We start from the raw sequence: 15820 nt of genomic DNA, 5'->3' as shown, positions 1-15820 counted from the left end.
TTTCTTCAACTCATCAAAGCTTCGTAGCACTATTTAGTCCACTACAATACTACTCCCTCCTTAATAACTTTATCAAAGGACCGGCAATTATGGAGAAGCCCTCAACGATTCTCTTACAATACCTTGCTAACCCCAAGAAACTTCGAACTTCAGTCGCATACTTTGGTACTCTCTATTCCATAACAGCTTTCACTTTTGAAGGGTCGGGTTAACCTCATCACCAAATATCACATTCTCTAGGAAAACCACCTGATCTATCCAGAGTTCACATTTTCTTAATTTAGCATACAACTCTTTCTCCTTCAAGACCTGTAACATATCCTCAAATGTTGTTCATGCTCCTCCCTACTCCTCAAATACACCAAAATATTATCTATAAAAATAATAATAAATTGATCCAAGTACTCGTGGAATGTACAATTCATCAACGCTATAAACGTTGTTGGTGCATTTATTAACCCAAATGGCATCACCAAGATTCATATTTGTGTATTTCTTTTGATTAATTACAAATGTTTTAGTCAATTTTGCCCCTTTTTGGTGAATTTAATTTTTATTTTTTATGTCAATTTCTTATTTTGATATATAAATCTATATGTATTTATATATATGTGCTGTTTTTAGTTATTGAGTGTCTCTTCCAAGTTGATATTTCAATATATATACTTTGTGCTTTAGGAAAGCTTTAACAATTCTTTTATACTTTTATTATTTAATTTATTTTAGTGAATGTGCTTACTAAATTTAATTTAGTGATGCATTAAAATTTTATAAATGTAGAAGAAAATAAGATTGATTTCTTTAAATATAATTAGTTAGAATTTATACTATATATTAATTTATTACTTTGTAGTACTTTTAATATTTAAAAATTAAATAATTAAAATTTTATTTTAAATAATTTAAAAACAGATGCACATATTACCAATATAATTATTCACTTGAAAGTTAAAAACTTTTAAATAAATCAGTCGGCACAGAGTAACAACTGAATGTAGAAGCTGGTTGATATTGATACTTTGTACTAACGAAAATTGGAAAAGGTGTGATGCTGCCCAGGATCGAACTGGGGACCTTCAGTGTGTAAGACTGACGTGATAACCACTACACCACAGCACCATATATTCTTACTTGATGTAGATTACTTATTATACATTGATGTAATGTTTTAAACATCATTCATAACTAGTAATATAAAGAAAGAACAATAGACCATTTGATGATTGTTGAATTAGGCTTAGGCTTGGACAAAGCTTTCTAAAGACTGCAAATATTGGATTGGACCAAAAAAATCTTAAATTGACTTAACCAGCACCACATGCATTCCTAATTAGATTACCCATTTTTAATATCATACGTGGGGTATTTTAGGATCTAAACGCTACTTATACCCAAAAAAACTTATTTTAATGGGTATGAATACAGGTTTGGACATTAGCTATTATAATAAATCTAAGTCAAAATAATGTCCGCCAATTGACAGATCTAATTCACGGTAAAGGTGTTTGATTTAGCCCTCCTTTTGAAAATGTTATTGAAATAGTTAAATTTGTGTTTCATGTGCAAATATAAATATATATATATATATTAATTATATTGATATTTATGAAATTGTTTATAATTACAGAAATATTTGTGAAATTACAACTACACTCCTTCAATTGCATTGCACTCACACCCCTTCAGTGAGTATACCTATCATTTTTATAATACATGAAGAATTAATTAGATCTAATCTCATAGAGTGCAGATGTAATTTTGCCCTTCTTTTTTTTTTTTGTGCATTATTTGGCTTCTTGTAAATATTCACTTTTGAATTAAACTTTAAGAAAATCACATTTCAACAAAAGTTATATAGTACATAATATTCATGCCACTGCCTTCCGGGATTTGAGCCGTGTCTTAGTCTTGATTTGGCTAATCATCCTCTCAGACCAGCTACTAATCATCCCATTAGTAAGCTATTGTCTCAGCCGTGTCCCAGTCCTGATTTGACTAATCATGCCCTCAAACCAACTACTAATCATCGTATTAGTAAGCTATTGTCTCACTGACCAGCTACTCAGACATAAGCCCCTCTTTTAGGGGATCCCTCCTTTTGCTCCTCAACCTACAAGATATTAGTAATCGTTTCCAATTGTTGTTTCCCTCCCATTGATGTGTTCTTACACATTACTCACCCATCCGCCATTGAAATTCCCCTCCTACTTGCATGTGTTAAACATTCCGCCAGCATTCATGCAAAGCTAGGATCAAACTCTCTGCAATGTTTTTCTAATCTAATTACTCATTATATTTATTAAATACTTTCAGTAATTCTTTCGTTAATTATAAAATTATGTCAGTTTCAAAACATAACTGCAATTTACATTTATATGATCGGTTATAAAATTATAAATCCCCTTTGGCCAAAAATCAATTATTTCGAAATCAATTCTCACATCATTAGTTATACAACCACGAGGCCAAATTGGAGCTCATAGACGTCTAGACAAGAAGGGCTCACCATTTCTGATGACTAAACCCGCAGTGACCTTTTCATCTAACCAAAACTATTGACAGATCTGCAAGTAATTATTAAAATTTACAAAATGTTGTAAATCATTCGAGTCTTTATTTAATAAGCAAGTACAAACAATGACTGGATTGTTCAAGTTCTATCAAACAAAACACTATAAAGATGCAGGGGTTGCTGCGACAGTTTTTTCTGAAATTTTCAACACAAACATTTATTTAACTTGTGCAAAATATTCAGAGCTGGCTCCCAAGTGAAATTTGATGGCCGTCTTCCAACAAAGATATAAGAGATAATGGATAAAGAGGAAACACTAGCAAATCATTTTCTGAACAAATGTGCCTTGGAACTAAGTCTAATTGTACAACATAGATCGTATGGTAAACAATTGAAAAGACGGTGAATTTCACTGACAAAAAATTCATCTCTCATCACCATACTCATGTATACTAGCTTCAACCAACTCACCGAGGTTCTGGAATTGCATCATACTGATAAAATAATTGCAAGCGCAATATACAACCAGCAAACATTCAAGAGCTAAATCAAAATTTGCAGGGCATAATGATTGCATAGAGCTTAGGAAAATCATTAGGGATCATGACCCTCCCTCCTCACCAAATTTACCTGTCTTTAAAGAAAATTAGAGCACAATTGACAATTGAGCCAGCAGACTAGTTTGGTTTCCGCATGTTACGACCAGCACGAATAACCTCATCTACAAGTAGCAACTGAGATGCAATTACAGGGCTGCAGATGAGAGAATGATTCTTTTCAGGAAACAGGGGATGACAGTGTGATTAACTAGCACAACGAAAGCTACACTACATAGCAAATATTCTGATTCTCTCAAGGAGAACGGGGTTTTCAACTATTTTGGGGGAGAAAATGTCTAAAGCACATAATTATATGTATTAGAGCATGCGAAACAGTAAGACCTTTGACATACCCCGAGTTTATGATCTGACGCTTGACAGAGTAATTGTCAAAGATACCCTCCATTTGAGGGTCAATAGGTTCTCCAGTATGTAGATTAAGCCCAACTACATTCCCCTTGTCATGCTCTCCCTGAAATGAACAAATCAATCTTATACGACATTCTAATGACGAATTACATTGATCAGTCTTGCACAGCATGCTAATGATGAATATTATCAATCTGTTCCCTGGAAATATGGTACTTGGATATAATATATAAATTACCGCAAGTTCAATAATCACGTCCTGAGTGTCAAGCCCAGAGTTTTCAGCAAGTATCTTTGGAACCACAAGAAGAGCATCAGCAAAAGCCTCCACACCAAGTTGAGCACGCTATTGCAAGTTCACCAACATCAGACCAAATCCAAGAAAATAAAAGCAATGTTTAAAATTATCCTACTCTAATGCACAGTCCCCAACCCAAAAAGGAACATAGACAAGAATTCTAAGAAAGTTCCAAGCAGAATAATGTGCAATCACAGAGTTCCACAGACAGAGAAAGAAAATTACAGACCCCTTGAACAGATTTCTTCACTTCATTAACCAGGTATTGTCTGGCTGCCACCTCAAAAGACCCTGCACCCTGTGATATGCAGAAGAATGACTCACTGAGTGAAAGCTACATGACATCAATAATTTAACCTGTTTTTCAGGTCTCTATTCATAAGATACAAAAGCAAAGATATAAACAGACATGATGCCACCGCAAATTAAAAGGCTATGGTTTGACTAAATGGAAGCTCAAAAAAACATAAAGCTGACTGTCGTTTTCTTCATATATTTAATAAAATGAGATCCTCATATTCAGATTATACTTGCATTCTGGAGGACGGTGTCCCATAAATATGCAAGTTACGCAAGTAAAACAGATCATTTGCTCGCATATGCATGGAACAACACTTCTAACATATTAAGGGATTAATTAAGCGAAGGAAACATGTTAAATCATGTCAACTCATTAAAGTTCAGTATTCACTAGTCAACCAGTAAAATTATTGAATGGAACAGAGATGACTAAAAAAAACAAAATACTAGACATTTGTAATAACTCACAAGTACAACAGCTTCATCTTCAATGGTATTCTTCACAGCCCTCAAACCATCACGAACTGCATCCTTAATCTGAGCAATGGTGTGATCATTTGGTCCTGCAAAAAACTTATAGGTTGCGTTACTGGAACAAAATCAATCAATCGAATACATAACAGTACAAACAACACCAAGAGGACAAAGTATACTTCCAGCAAACAGGAACAATCATCTGGAGATACACAAGTGGTAACTGATAAGGCAATTAGGTGAGCAACTAAAAGTACCTTTAATGAGGATTGTACAGGAGTGAGGATTTTTTACATTTTCCACAAATGTATACTTCTCTTCTCCAAGTACATGCTCGTAGACCAGTCCGGCCCAACCAAGGCACTCTGGCGTAAGGTCGTCAACTGAATTGACAGCCTCTCCACCACAAGCCAAAACCAATCTCTCCATGTTTCTCCTCTTCGCCCTCCGCAGGGCAACAATCTTAAGATTATTGCAAAAATCAAAAAGAGCAAAGTAGAAATAGATAGTAGGACACAAACAATCATAAAACAACACATTAATATAAATCCAACAATGCAGATAACAATATTACAAAATTCTAAGAGTTGGTAAAAATACAGAATCCAGTGGAAAAAGAATATCAAGAAAATCAAAATCCCCTGATACTATTATGTGGTAAAATGAGTAAAAGCATTTTGATTTGACAAAGGACCAGATGACCTTTCAACTGTATTAAAGACACCCAATATTTGATGTTATTTCCATAAGCATAACCAAATCACATTCATGATATAACAAACTAGTAAACTCTATTGCTACATGAAGTCAGGGAGATCCACAAGGAGCTTGGAGATCTGTAGTAACATTAGCAGTGGTATACAAGGTTTTCCTTTAAAGATGCCAGTTGGCAAGACCCCTTTTCTTCTTTCTTCCTTGTTTGGGGGGTTTGGTGGGTGGGGGATGACACTGTTGATAAAGCTAATGGACGGACAGATCAATTCACGAGAAACACATATCAGAAACAAATGTTGCAGAAAAGAATATGAAGCACTAGAAATACATTAACACAAAGTGCCACCACAACTAGATTCCACTAAAATGGAGCAAAGTATATCGGTATAATATTTACGGCAGTATGTGAAACTGTCCGAATGACGGGGTAATTTCAGCACACACTTCTATAGAAGTAATGGCAACTTACTCCAGCTCGAGCAAGAAGATCCAATGATGGAGGATCAATTCCTTTCTGATTAATAACAACAAAATTGCTCTCATTGCCAGTACACACCTGGAGAAAACCTTAAGTATTATTGTCCTTGAAATAAAATATGTAGATAAAGGATAATATCCATTAAGAATGCTTCATAGCGCCCTCAAACCCACTACCTTGTTCTTTAAATCAATAATCTTCTGGACTTTCTCATCAACAGACCGTCTCTCTGCTGCAACCATTGCTTCTCTCTGTTCTGCATTTGAGTAAAAAAATCCTGCATTTATTTCACTGGCCAAAATAAAGTCAGTTCAACAGCTCACAAATATTAAGATTACAGAAGCAATCACCACCAAGTTAGTAGAAAATTTCACAAATCATTACCTCTTCTCATACTCCAGCGATACATTACAAGTCAAAATATAACAATTCTCTGCTCGACGTTTCATATCTGGATGCCTTGAACCATGGTCAAGAACAAGACCCTCAACCTAGAAACAGCAGCAAGAAGATGAGTATGTATGCATAACACGCACAGATTCATACATCATTAGGCAACACCATAAGTGCACATGATCCAGCAGGAAAACATGCATGTCAATGCCCAAAGCCAAACCAACAAAACCCGATATATTACCAGGAAAATCCTAAAGGACCACATCTTTTCTTAGGATAAGAAAAAAAGTAATTTCTCGAATACAGTCACATCTCAAATTTCAAGATTTGATCGACCACTGGTAAGTGGGTAAATCCAAAAGTAAACACATGAAAGGACTCTAGTGAATTGAAACTTCAGGATCTAATCAGAGCACTAATAAAACTAACATACCAATCTTGTGTCCACATCAAACTTGTGGCGCATGTGCATTATCTCGACCATGAAAAGATCTATAGGCTCCTCGGGCTTGCGAATGCAGAGCACCTGCAGCAGCAAAAAAATGACGCTTTGAAAAATAAACTGACGATTCTACATCTGAATACACAAGGGTTAACTTATAAGTAAGGTAATGTCAAATATAAGTCCGCCCTCTGATGCTAAAACATGCAAGAAATTATGACGAGGAATTAAAGCACTTACAGAATTTACTACAATGTCAGTTAGTTGATCTGCCAATGCCTCATATAGCTGAATATGAAGAAACAGGAATCTAACATGTAAGAACACAATCAAAAAGACCCAAAAGTAAGTCAGAAATGTAGTGGCTGAAGAAAACCTTTGTCCTTAATGTTGTTCTTGCCACCATCTTCAGTATCTCTTTATCGGGTTCATCACCCATCACCACAGGAGTCTTGAACTTCTCAAGAAATTGAGCAAAGCTACCAAAACTCACAACAAATCTGTAATTTAACTCTTTGAAACAGATCTACTAACACTTCTATGATTAAAAAATAAGTCAACATCAAAGAACAAAGATTTTTTAAAGAGTACGGTATCACGGTAACCAGGATTTACAAATGTAAGGTATATGCACTTATCAAATACCCGCATCAACAAACACACCCCATGGAAAAGTGAGGGACACATAACAGCCTAACTGAATTCAAGGCCCTCATCGCCAGTCTCACATCATTTCCATGACCCATAATCTTACTTCTTGGTGTCAAATAATGCCTTTATCTCCTTACTCTTACACACAATAGGAAGTGATTGTTAGACAAGGGAATGTGATTCTTTACAATTATTTCGTGCAACAACCAGCAGGAGGTACAAGAAAGAATAAGACGCACCTGGATGACCTAACCTAAAAGCTATGTGTCTGTACTTCTAGAGTATCCATATTTTAACCAGCATAGGCACAGAGTGATACCATTTTTACTTTCTTTTTGGGGGGAAAAGAGATTGTGGAGTTGCATAAGCACGTCATAACAAAAGAATGCACAATTATTCACCAAGACAGATTGTCTAAAGAAAGTAAAGTTGGCCAACCTTCGTCTATGTACCGCTCAGATTGCTTCATGAGCTCACCAATAAAGATGACAGTAGAAGTAGTACCATCTCCACTTGTATCGTCTTGAGCAACAGCAGTCCGAGCTATCATTATGGCTGTAGGGCTTTGAATTTGCTGTCATCATCAGAAAGAACCATGCTGTGAGAGGCCATACACAGGAATTCTTGTTCTATTTGCAACTTCGAACTTGTGTTTAAATACACATTACACCCAATTTTATGACCCCTCTAAATGATAAACCCACAACACATAAATAAAATCAAGCAGACCTCGTGCAATATGATTAAACAGAATAGTTCCCCTTGCAGTTGATTCCAGAAGTTTCTAGTAACCTAGTTCCACCATTATTTCTTAACCAGGTTCAAGTTTATTATATAAAAGGCTATAGTTCTCCTGCAGTATCATTGATGCCAATCCAAGTCTGCTCCGCCTCCTCCAACCTAACATTAATTATTAAAAATATATATATATATGCTCCTGCCTGGCATCCCATTGCAGTCGAAAATCTCAACTCAGAACAAACTTAAAACAACCACTAGAATGTTTGGTAAACAATTTAAAGAAAACATGGTCTGCAACAAAATTTTCTTTAACCACAGCCATATGCCAACAATACCAGTTGGTGCAAATCTTACAGACAATATATGGCCTACACATTTCACCACTTTCGCTTGCTAAAAACAAACCAAACTCCAAAGCGGTACTGTAACATATCCAGTGCAAGAACATAAAAAATGAAAACACTGATGCATATGCAACCATATTATCAATAATGTGGAAGAGGCAAATCGTTTTCATTAACTAATAATTTGAGGTGCAGTGTAAAAAAACCCAAAACAAAAATTAAAAAGAAAAAAAGTAAAGGTAAAAGGAAGAAAAACAAACCATCTCTTTCAAAAGCGTGTTGCCATCCTTGGTGAGTTTGATATCACCAGCTCCACCGACAAGCCTGGCAAGGCATTCCGAAAGCAAACTAATCAACCACAAATCCAGAAAATAAAATCATAAATAAGAATAAATAAAAAAAAAATATACATCTTAATAGTGCCCTTGGGGCCTAGATTAGTTTTAAGCACATCCTGGAGGCCCTTCGCCGCATTGATGTTCATGTGAAGCGCATGCGACTTGTTCAGCACCTCAGCGTTCGGGTTCAACACCTTCAGCGACATCGCTCCACACTACTCCTGTTCTCTACAGCCGAAACACACAATTAAAGATTTAGAATATGCAGTTAATACAATTGCACTTGTGTAGTATGAATTACCGAAAAAAGGAGAGCAATGGTACCGAAATGTAGAGCTAGATTGGAGGTTCTGAATAGCGTTTGAAGTGAGAAAGAGAGAGAAAGAGAGTGAAGTGTAGGGGACAAAGGGTTTCTTGAGGGCTTTCTGGAGAGGGAAGTCCTCTTTGTTCTCTCCCACGGAAACAAATGACACGTCCCAGTTGCCTATTATTTTGAAAATTTTCCGGGAAAATATTATTTTGAAAGAATTTTCATTCCACGGATACCTTTGATAGAATCCGAGACGGGTAGAGGTGTAGACGGACCGAGCTCGATCAATTTTTATTGGTTTGAGCTCAAATTTTATTTTTTGTGGCTCGCTTTTGATTTTAAACCATATATAATGAGTTTGAATTTGAGTTCGAGCTCGTCAGCTCGATTTTTATCAAGCTTGAGTTCGAATTTAGCAAATTTAATAGTTCGAACTCAAGCCACACTACAGCGCGAAATATAAAAATTACAAAAGGGAGACCTTAGGTCACATAAGTTTCAGCCATTATTTAATCAAATTCAACACTTATTTCAAAAAATTGAGCAATACTTTAACGATTTCAGCACTTATTTAACCAATATGGACATTATCTCATCAAAGTGTTCGAATGGAAAACCTTCTCCGTCAAAGGAGGCCAAGTTCTTATGTTGCTACTAAAAAAATATTACAGTAAATATAAATTTTAACTTACAAAATATTTTAATTATAGCAATAAATATAATAGTAATAGGTGTTACTTTAATATTGTAATTATTTAATAAATTATTTATTGCATTATACAAAGACAATGGTAAACATACGATATCGACATTTTGTCAAAAAATTATACAAAATAACAAAAACATATAGAAAATTAATGTAAATAGTTTTAAAAAGAGCATCAATTAAGGTATTGTAAAATTTGCTGAAGTGTATACGCAGAAATATATACACACATTCTTTACAATTGTCGTTAACTAACTCTACTACTTTCAATTTAATATAAGCAAATTACAATTTATTTGGGAAAAAAAAACCATAAATTGACATGATATAATATCGGCCGATAAAATGAATGAAAAAGAAATCACCTTGCCAATGGGGATGCGAAGACCGGTTGATTGCATCTTGCAACACCCTACTGTCCGCAGCACTACTTTTCCAACCGGTAAAGACGTATATGAATTGTGTGTCAGGATTACACAATCCAAGGATGCTAACAGCAACATGATCTTTTTGGGTGCGATAACGACCTTTATCTTGTTCCGACACTCTCACGTCAATCAATGTTCCATCTAGCGCACCAAGACAACCCTTCACCAACATATACACATTTACATAGACCTCATTAGAATGTATTTCCTGATGAAAATAGCACAATACTTAGCGTACCTTAAACTAACGCCATCTTGTATCCGAGCAATCATCGCCGATAGGTTGTGGTCTTGGAAAGAGTACATGATGCAGTTTAAGGATTGTGTTAAGAACCTACTGAAAATATTTACTAACAGTCCTTCCTGATCGCATAAAATCGTATTTGACTACCCAATTCTTTTTATGGTAAGATACCATACTAAGGGACGTAGCAATCTATTATGCGATTGCTACAAATTTTGTGTCCGTAAAGCCACTAGAATGCTCAAGTAAATAGCACAACTTTCTGAATGCATTTCGATTCATACGGAGGTTCATAAGACAAGCTTCATTACTATACTCAACCAACCTACAGAGGTGCTTAACTTGCTCTGGCAACTTAGAATTAAGATTGTATCAACGAGGTTGGGAATGTGTCGCATTACGAGACACAGATTTCAAGAATGTGAAGACATAAGTGAATAATGTAAGGACAGCGACAGTCTCAATCATAATCTGCTCAACGACAATCAGGGCACATAATTTGTGGGGTGAATTCATCCTAATAAACGTACAAAATGCACAAGCAATAAACATAGATTAACGGTAAGAACATGAAGTCATGACCACACAGAACAATTCTTGGTGCATATTCATTTACTAGGGATCTTATATACAAGTTGTCAATTTCAAATTGACAATAGAAGTATGTAAAACACTACAACATTAACTGCAACAATCGATATTTTCATAATAAATACAAGATGAATGCATCTATTCAAAGCACTATAGAGGAACTGACTAAAATTTTTATTTTTAACTTAGAGGACCTACATGAAGCACATAGAATAAACGGAAGAACAAACGCACACGAAAAGATGATGAAAAATAATTAATTCGGCCTGAAAAATTAGATCGATGTGGAAAAAACCAAGCCACTAAAGACAATCCAAGTGGAGGCTGCATATAATAAGTGTTGATATATTATTTTACGTATGTATGAGTGTTGTGTACTAATATTACATTCCCACATGTAACTTTCTCTATGCGTGTTGGTGAGTAATTTCTTTAAATTTTGATTAGTTAGAATCTTTGTAATATTATTATTATGTAATATTTTTAAGTATTTTTTTAATCTTTAAAAGTTAAATAATAATAAGTTTATGAATATTTCATTTTAAATAACTCAAAAAGACAGGCACATCATCATTATAATTATTCAATTGAAAGTGAAAAGCGCTTAAATCACTTAATATACAGCAACAACAGGAAGCTGTAGCTTTGTACTAAGAGATGACACAATATAAATTGACAAAAATGATGCTGCCCAGGATCGAACTGGGGACCTTCAGTGTGTAAGACTGACGTGATAACCACTACACCACAGCACCATATGCCTACTTTTAATAAGATAACTACATTTACACCCTAACCTATGATCTGTTTATACAAACCAGCCTTTTTTTTGTATAATTATATAAATTACCCCTGACAGCAAAGACATAGGGGTAGTTTGTGTAATTATACTAAATTTTTCAGAGTGTATGTGTAATTTTTCAGAAAAAATAAGGAGTGGTTTGTGTAAGTGATACTGTTATTTTGGTGAGTGTATGTGTATTTATCTGAAAGATATGGATGGTTTGTGTAAACAGACTATAGATAAAGGGGTGTAAATGTAATTATCCCTATATTTTGTGAAGTTTGTAATATGACCTCCTCAGGTAATATTTATGATTCTTAAACAAATATTATATTTTATTTTATTAATTCAAGATCTTTACGATCTATCCCTAGTGCATCATAAATTTTAATATGCATGGACTAATCGAAACTATTGGATCATTTTAGTGTATGGGGATCACGTGAAATCATATTATTGGAATGGATTTATAAAGTGTCGTTCATTATGCAGCAGGTACAACTTTTGATATTTTAATGAGTAAATTACAACAACCTCCCCTAATGTTTGGTATAATTATATATATTTCCTTGTTGTTTGAAAAATTACTAATACCCCCTGATTTTAATGGTCGTCTAACAATTAGCCCAATTCGTTAGATTTTTCTTCATTTTTTGCGGTTAACTAACCAAAATGCCCTTTTGGATTAAAAATTATAATTTTATTTATTTTTTAAAATTTTCTAAATTTTTTTATGGACTAAGTAGATAATTTTTTTATAATTTTTAAAATTTTTTCATCTATCCAGTTTGATTTTTTTATAAGTTTTTAATTTTTTTTTAAAAAAATACAGTAAGTACAAAGTTGACAATTTCATACCTCCATCCAAAAATTACATAATTTCATTAAACATCATAAGGGATATTTATAACTTTTCAAATAATGAGCAAATATTTGTACTTATGCCAAATTTCAGGGAGTTATTGTAATTTACCTTATCTTAATATCCTTATGACGATTGTTATCTTTTCTTTTACAATCTATTGATTTAAGCCCAAAAAGTTATAAGCTAAACTTTTTAACTGTGGTTCTAACGTTAATGTATTTTGTAGGTTTAGAACAAGATAGTGAGGACGTATTTCGCTCCTTGGAGTAACAAATCACTCAATTCCGATAGAGTTATGACACTCCTGATCTGAATGATGTTCCATGCATGGTAGATTTCACTAGAGTGCTCACGGTACGGTTTCGATTTTTTTTAAAGCTATTTTCAAATGTGGCGATTTTATAAAATAATTTTTTAAATTGCCATATTCAAAACCAAAATCAAAGGTACAGTTTTGAGAGGCTTGACGGTTTTAATACTTATAACAAAAATAATATGTCGAGACTAAAAACAAAGTAAAATGAAACAAAGGCCATAAACTACCAACACTCACCACAACTTTAAGTAGATTAAAATATAAGAACATATTTAATAATCCAACAGTGAAACATTTAATCCAACAAAGGTCAGTGGTCGGTTATGATCATATTAAATATATTATTAAGAAAGCATATCAAGTTTAATTGTATTCATAATCAATATTTGATAAATAGTACTAGGTAATACTCTAGGTAATCAAATTTAGTTGTATTCTAATGAAGATTCCTTTCCAATTAGTCGTATATGTCCGTTGAGGTTGTACAAAAGGTTGATTCTTTCAATTTTGAGAACGACAAAATAATTATTAATAGATTCAATAAATATTTAAAAGCATAGATTGAGAGTGAACAAAGACAGAACAGAGATAGAAAGCGGTAAGACATAAAAGAAAGGAGGCAAAAGGGGGAGAAAAAAATATGAAAAGAAAATGAATGAAGAATTTGGGGAATCATCAAATGCATTTAAAATTTTAATGGGTTTAAAGAACTAAACATGTTTTTTTTGGTATAAAGTCAAAATATAAATTTTACAAAAATGGGCTTTGTACTATGGATCTTTAATAATATATAATTTGAACATAAAATTCTTTTAAAAATAATTATTATATCAAATTACTATATATATATATTAATAAATTAATTATATATTTAGCAGTACGGTTCGATTTTTGACGATTTTTTAAACTTTAAATTAAAACAAAATCAATTATGCGGTGCGATTTTACTCTAAATTTAAAATTATAATTTAAAAAATAAATCATAAAAAATAATTTGATTCGATTTGGTTCACACGAATTTGAGCAATTTGAATTTGTTTTGATCACCCCTATATTTCACCTGCCCCACAGTACTTCTCCTCGAAAAAAAACATGATAGCCATCCTCATTGTCGGTACGCAGGCAAAGGACGACATCCAGAAGTAGCACTGGGATGTGCATGCACTACTAGTATATATGCCACTTAAAAGAGTGTTCGCGTGAGCTTATAAATTTTTTAGATCATTTTATAAAATATATTAAAAATTATAAGATGATGTAAAGTGTTTGATAAATTTCTTACAAAATGATTTTATAAGATCCAAAAATAACATATTAGGAGCTTATAATCTCCTTTAAAACAGTACGGAGTACTTATTTTAACAATTTTAAGAAACATGTTCGATTTTCTTCGCATTAATTATAAATTTGATATCGATGAATATATTATAAGCTCCATAATCTTATTTTTTTTCCAACAATTCTAAATAAGATCTAACGTCTTCTACGTTCAAAATGTCGGCAAGTCCAATAGAAAAAGACTTTCATGAACTGAACTCTTCCGTTGTTCATTGCAAGAGAAGTAATGTCTTCAGTTCGAAATCTGGGCTTAGGGTACGAGAATGAGCTTAGGACCTGCACAAAGTGACATGCGTCGAACTTGACCTAGTGTGTGCACTTCGACGCTCAAATCAAATCGTTTATATAAGTAAGTCGTATATTAGTGCAAATAGTAATTGTAAACTCTTGAATAGTTACCTTAACCGTCTTAAATGTTGAGTTTTTATACCTGAGGTTAATTATACAGACGGCATTCGTCTGTTAAAGCGATGCCGCCGCGTGTCCTCCATTCCTCACTTTCTGCTGATCTATGTACTTGATGGGATTTCCTGGACCTTTTCGTCCATAGACCCATGTCACTTTTGAAATACTTTGGGCCTGCTTTATTATACTGAACCTCACCTATTTTATCCACATATAATAATAAATTTAAAAAAAAATTATTATTATTTATTCTTAAATAAATATAATAAAAATTTAAATTATACACGTACATCGAATTAACTACATTCATTAATTTATTATCAATTTTTTTAACAGCCCACATGAAATAAAATACTTGGTGTGAGGCAGCTAAAGTGTTTTGACAACAAATTAAAGTTGGAGACCCATAGAAACGTGAAAATGATGCGTGCTATATATGCAATAAGTAATACATAGACAACAGCTGACAAATTGGATTTATTACCACTACTGCCCAAGACTCAGAAAAAACAATGATATTTTTGCCTGGAAAATTTAAATATAATTATTACCATGGATTCTACCATTTGAAGTTGCGTCTGAATTGAAAGATCTTCAAGTTTATCACTTCTTTTTATTTTAATCTTTCATTTGTATTATGAATGATTTTAAATTGTCATGTATTTTAAAGACAAATTATAAATGTTTGATGTAATTACATATAAATTATTTGTAATTTGGAAAATTACATCTAACATCTTTAATGTTTGCTTCTATCTAACGGATTAGTCCATTTGATAGTCAAAATTCGCTGAATTTGTTGATATTAATAAAATAAATTAAAAAAATTATATTTAATCCTGAGTGATCTATTACTGACTTATTATAAGTCAAATAAATTTTTTAATAGTCAAATTACCCTCATACATCTCACGTGTTAATGCATGTGAAAAAATATATCTTCACCATTATAAGGGTAGTTTAGTTCGAAAAAAACTATTTGACCTACAGTAAGTCAGTAATAAGTCAATCGATGATAAATATCAATTTTCATTCAAATGTTTTATTAATATCATCAAATTTAATGAATTTTGACCAAATGGGGACTTATTTGTTAGACGGAAGCAAACCTCATGGATGCTAGATGTAATTCCTCAAATTTTATGGAAAAATACAAGCAACGCCTCTCCCCTCCCAC

At 33.3% G+C, this 15820-nt stretch overlaps 1 protein-coding gene and 2 non-coding genes across 3 annotated transcripts; all 3 read right to left on the bottom strand.

Moving 5' to 3' along the window:
* On the bottom strand, positions 1047–1119 carry TRNAV-UAC. The gene has a single exon. It is a non-coding gene; the product is annotated as a tRNA-Val (tRNA).
* On the bottom strand, positions 2788–9141 carry LOC105176168 (T-complex protein 1 subunit zeta 1). Its single transcript, XM_011098892.2, has 16 exons — positions 8981–9141; positions 8729–8884; positions 8579–8642; positions 7641–7807; positions 6959–7082; positions 6823–6870; positions 6574–6666; positions 6129–6235; positions 5921–6035; positions 5736–5822; positions 4810–5014; positions 4547–4641; positions 4008–4076; positions 3719–3826; positions 3465–3583; positions 2788–3265 (listed from the first exon to the last, which is right to left on the bottom strand). The coding sequence occupies exons 2-16, from the start codon at positions 8860–8862 to the stop codon at positions 3190–3192; spliced, it is 1611 nt and encodes a 536-aa protein (XP_011097194.1). The 5' UTR covers positions 8863–8884; positions 8981–9141; the 3' UTR covers positions 2788–3189.
* TRNAV-UAC lies at positions 11618–11690 on the bottom strand. Its single transcript has one exon. It is a non-coding gene; the product is annotated as a tRNA-Val (tRNA).

Source organism: Sesamum indicum, linkage group LG13 (assembly GCF_000512975.1).
Source record: "Sesamum indicum cultivar Zhongzhi No. 13 linkage group LG13, S_indicum_v1.0, whole genome shotgun sequence".
Classification (NCBI taxonomy): Eukaryota; Viridiplantae; Streptophyta; class Magnoliopsida; order Lamiales; family Pedaliaceae; genus Sesamum; species Sesamum indicum.
The sequence above is the reverse complement of the archived record's forward strand: the minus strand, read 5'-3'. Positions and strand labels throughout refer to the sequence as shown.